Consider the following 5,461-nt stretch of genomic DNA (forward strand, 5'->3'; position numbering starts at 1 on the left):
GCATGCCTTTCGTCTTGCGTCTTGGTTCATCGGCGCTGGTTTGTCACTTCTTGATCACTGTTAAACTTTTTATTTGTTTTGTGCAATAATGTGGGATGTGGACAGACTAGTATCACTTACCCCTGGTGCTGATGGTCAAAGGAGGAATGAGTATGGTCCGCCTCATCTGCACGTTCATGTTTTTATTTTTAGTGCACAAATGGCAGACACATGACAGTTGGAGGACTGGATTCCTTTGGGAATGGAGATAGATTAAAATAAATCAGTTGAAAGTGCACAATAATCCTGACTGATAAGCACTTATTGAGTAATAGGCAATTAACAATATATGTTTCTAGCTATGTATTTGATTCTGTGCAAATTCCACATGCACTACAAATAACCCTCCCATTTTCATTGCATAAGCATTACTTCATATGCATTGTTGATCAATAGCATGTGACCCTTTGTTAAAGGAGATTTAGCTGTCTCATAGGGGATGTTCCTGGAACAAAGGTATATATAGCACCTTTCTTCTATGAAGAATGCATTCAATGCTGGAGCCAAGTCAAACTATAGATGACAAGGTACAAAATATGAGCAACAAGATTAAACTGAGTAAAGATTTGCTGAAGAAATTGAGTCTTTTTTGAGAATTGGAGAGGGCGAGGAAACACAGGTGGATGGATGATTCATTACACCAGGAATCTGAAAAACAGCAGTACTGTTATCCATCAAGTAATGGATCCTGTATTAAAGGCAATCAAACCATGCCAGCTCAGGTCATCTTGTATATTTTCTTTGTGGCAGGAATTATTTTAACAATTCTTGGGAACTTGTTTGTCATCATCTCCATTGCGCTCTTTAAACAGCTCCATACACCAACGAACATACTGGTAATGTCTTTGGCAGTGGCAGATCTGCTAATTGGAGTGGTTGTGATGCCCTTCAGCATGATCTATTCTGTCGAGGGCTGCTGGTACTTTGGGGATGTTTTCTGTTTACTGCACTTCAGTACTTATATGTTCCTTACATCAGTCTCCATTTGTCATTTGATTTTTATTGCCATAGACCGCTATCAGGCAGTGTGCAATCCACTCCATTATTCCACCAGAATAACCATCCCGATTGCATGGTTTATAAGTGTGCTGTGTTGGGTCATCGCCAGCATATACTGCTATAGTCTTTTTTATTCAAAAGTTAATGTAAGGGGGCTGGAGGAATTCATTGCATCTATATATTGTTTGGGTAGTTGTGTTATTTTCTTCAATGCCTTAATGGGTACTCTGGACACTTTAATTGGATTTTCTCTGCCTTGTTTTGCTATGATAGGTTTGTATGCAAAAATATTTTTGGTGGCCCGGGAGCATTTAAGAAAGATTGAAGAAATGAATCATAAAATATCTGTGAATGAGGAAAACAAGAACAAAGTGTCTCAACGTTCTGAGCATAAAGCAGCAAAGACTCTGGGCATTGTTCTGAGTGTCTTCATTCTGTGCTGGATGCCTTGCCTTGTAATTTCAATAATTGACCCCTACATTAACTTTGCTACTCCTGCCATTGTTTTTGATGTATTGACGTGGTTAGGTTACTTTAATTCTACTTTAAATCCTATAATCTATGCATTATTTTATCCTTGGTTCCAAAAAACATTGAAGCTCATTATCACATTAAAAATATTCACTCCGCATTCTTCAAATATCAATGTATTTTCTGAAAGATGATTGCCTGTGAGGTGGTCTTCCAAACTAAATGATCAATATGTCTACAGAAATAGGGAAATATTAAATGAAATATTATCATAAGCCTGTCTCTTTATCTTGTATTGCTTCATTAGAATACAGTTCTTAATGCCAGATTTAAATTAATTACCAAATGCTTCTGCGATACACAAGTCCCATGTATAGGATTTTCATTAATATATAGTGGGTTAGCACTGCCACCTCACAGCAAGGAGGGCCTGTGTTCGAATCCCGGCCGGGGCCTCTCTGTGTGGAGTTTGCATGTTCTCCCCATGTTTGTGTGGGTTTCCTCTGGGTACTCCGGTTTCCTCCCACAGTCCAAAGACATGCAGGTTAAGCTGATAGGAGAGTCTAAATTGCCCATGGGTATGAGTGTGTGAGTGAATGGTGTGTGTGCCCTGCGATGAACTGGCGACCTGTCCAGGGTGTATTCCTGCCTTTCACCCAATGTATGCTGGGATAGGCTCCAGACCCCCTGCAACCCTGTTCAGGATAAGCGGGTTAAGATAATGGATGGATGGACTATATTATCTGACAATTTATGTGATACACATATTTCTGCCACCTCCATTCTTAGCTATTTGATATATTGTATATATATATATCTGCCTTAGTGGATACTCTGGACACTTTACGAATGTACCACATTTCTGTTATAACATTTAGGCTAAATGAATGGATTTACATAGGCTGATTATAAACAATAATATATATATATATATATATATATATATGTTATTGTTTATAATCAGCCTATGTAAATCCATTCATTTAGCCTAAATGTTATTACAGAAATGTGGTACATTACTCAATTAAAAGACTGCCTACCAGGGTGTCTCGGTGGCGCAGCCTGTAGAGCACTGACCGCATGCTCATTGCGAGCCGCGACGTCGGCGGTTTGAATCTGACCGTCTGACATTTGTCGCATGTCTTCCCCTCTCTCTCGCTCCTGTTCTTCCTGTCTCTCTATACTGTATACTGTCCAATAAAGCTGAAAAAGGCCTAAAAATATCTTTTAAAAAAAAAGACTGCCTACCTGTTGCTGATTTTCGCAAACGGAGGCTGCAGGGCTTGGTTTTCAAATGCAGCGTGTTCGCTGCCGTGTGATTTGTATTTTTTAACAAAGATAAAATCTTCAGAAACCCTGGCCCAATGGCAGCGCCACCATTGCCCTTAACCCTGCATTGCTCCAGGGAGCATTGTCCCCTGTTTAGTCAAATCAGCTGTAAGTCACTTTGGATGAGAAGAATGCTGTTTTGGGTTTCACTCAGTGCAGCTATCCAGCTAACTCAGCAGATAGATCATTATATTGACTTGTGCTTTTCTAGACACTCAAAGCGCTTTACATTGATGAGAATGAAACTCACCCCCACCACCACCAATGTGTACCCCCCACCTGGGTAATGACTAATTACTGAGAATCTGATACACAGCAGTGCTGTTACTCATCAAATAATGGATCCTGTATTAAAGGCAATGAAACCATGGCAGCTCAAGTCATCTTATTTTCACAATTCTTAAGAAATTTGTTGTCATCATCTCCATTGCGCAATTTAAACAGCTCCATACACCAAGAAGCATGCTGATGATTCGGCATCATGATGCATCATGAGTTCAGATAGATAGCCAAGTTAAATAGCTACTGTGAGTTTTATGGTGTTACTGGTACAGTGCTATAAATGGGTAACTTCATTAATTTATTGCAAATTAAAGTTTTGTGTTGCAGTTCTCAGCTCTATTCTGAGCGATTTCTGGGCACTACCTTTTTGCGCTGCTAGAGGGCACACTGGTCGTATTTTTCCCAATTTGGTGATTAGTTCACTTTGGCTATTAGGTAATCAATATCCTCATGCCGACTGCTGATTCTACTTGTCTGCCACGTGTGGTCTGATTGCCGATGAGGGTCACCTGCATGCTTTTCTGTTCAAGTCCTGCGTCTTCGTTCATCGGCGCTGGTTTGTCACTTCTTGATCACTGTTAGACTTTTCATTTGTTTTGTGCAATTATATGAGATGTGGACAGACCAGTATCATTTACCCATGGTGCTGATGGTCAAAGGAGCTGAACACGCAGCAGTCCGTCATCATCTTAGGGCAATGAGTATGGTCCGCCCCATCTGCACGTTCATGTTTTTATTTTTAGTGCACAAATGGCAGACACATGACAGTTGGAGGACTGGATTCCTTTAGGAAGGATTCTTCCTAAAGCACTTATTGAGTAATAGGCAACTAACAATATATGTTTCTACTTATGTATTTGATTTTGTGTAAGTTCCACATGCACTACAAATAACCCTCCCATTTTCATTGCATCAGCATAATTTCATATGCATTATTGATCAATAGCATGTGACCCTTTGTTAAAGGAGATTTAGCTGTCCTATAGGGGATGTTCCTGGAAAAAAGGTATATATAGCACCTTTCTTCTATTGCCTGTGAGGTGGTCTTCCAAACTAAATGATCAATATTTCTACAGAAATATTAAATGAAATATTATCGTAAGCCTCTCTCTTTATCTTGTTATTACCAGATTTCAATTAATTACCAAATGGTTCTGCGTTACACAAGTCCTATGTATGGGATTTTCATTAATATATATCTGAGACACTTTATTATCTGGCAATTTATGAGATACACATATTTTTGCCACCACCATTATTAGCTTATTTGTTTTAAAGGGAAGATTGCATATTAAAACTTTACCAGTGTAACTTATTGGGATTGTGTTGACTATCAAATCGTAACCAAATGTTTTTACTTCTTCCAGATATCCAGAAGAAAGCACCCAAATTAAATGTTGACTTTCACAGTCAGTGATTGGTGTATGGCAATAGCAGACCACTCAAAATAAAGCATTACCCTTCTGAAGTTTTGCAACAGTTAGTTGCTGGTTGAGCAGTTGAGACCCACTCCCAGGTTGACATGGTTTGACCAGCTCAAGCTATGTTTTTTTTTTTTTGTTGTTTTTTTTAAAGAATATTTTTATTGCTTTCATATACAACACAAAACACAGCTCAAGCACAACATGACAAAGCGGATGAGTAGATAATAAAAAAATTAAAATTAAAATCGGTTTAAAAAAGAGAACATTCAATTCTTTCCTTTCCCCCCTACCCCCCACAGCCAAAGGGGAGAATAAAACAAATAAAAACAATAATACAGGCAGCATCATAAGAATGGATACTTAGATATAGGAGCTACAAGCTTACTACAAAGTTACACGCAGACTGGCTTCCCTCAAATGAAGTAGCAGAAAAGGTTAGGCCCCTTAAGGAAACCCCTTTAATAAGGAGGAGGATCAAGTAGAACCATCCATCCATCCATCATCACCCGCTTATCCAGAGTCGGGTCGCGGGGGCAGTAGGCAAAGCCGGGTATTCCAGGCGTCCCTCTCCCCAGCAACGCATTCTAGCTCCTCCTGGGGGATCCCGAGGCGTTCCCTGGCCAGGAGAGATATATAATCTCTCCAGCGGGCTCTGGGTCTCCCTCGGGGTCTCCGCCCAGTTGGACGAGCCCGGAAAACCTCCAAAGGGAGGCGCCCGGGAGGCATCCTGATCAGATGCCCGAACCACCTCAATTGGCTCCTTTCGACGCGAAGGAGCAGCGGCTCTACTCCGAGCTCCCTCTGGATGTCCGAGCTCCTCACCCTATCTCTAAGGCTGAGCCCGGCCACCCTACGGAGGAAGCTCATTTTGGCCGCTTGTTTACGTGATCTCGTTCTTTCGGTCACTACCCAAAGCT

At 40.6% G+C, this 5,461-nt stretch overlaps 1 protein-coding gene across 1 annotated transcript; it reads left to right on the top strand.

Annotated features, from left to right (window-relative positions):
* Positions 1–662: 662 nt before the first annotated feature.
* Positions 663–1,703, top strand: LOC133128281 (trace amine-associated receptor 13c-like). The gene has a single exon (XM_061241669.1). It carries the CDS (start codon positions 663–665, stop codon positions 1,701–1,703), a length of 1,041 nt encoding a protein of 346 aa, XP_061097653.1.
* Positions 1,704–5,461: the final 3,758 nt, after the last annotated feature.

Source organism: Conger conger, chromosome 5 (genome assembly GCF_963514075.1).
Source record: "Conger conger chromosome 5, fConCon1.1, whole genome shotgun sequence".
In the NCBI taxonomy this organism is placed as follows: domain Eukaryota; kingdom Metazoa; phylum Chordata; class Actinopteri; order Anguilliformes; family Congridae; genus Conger; species Conger conger.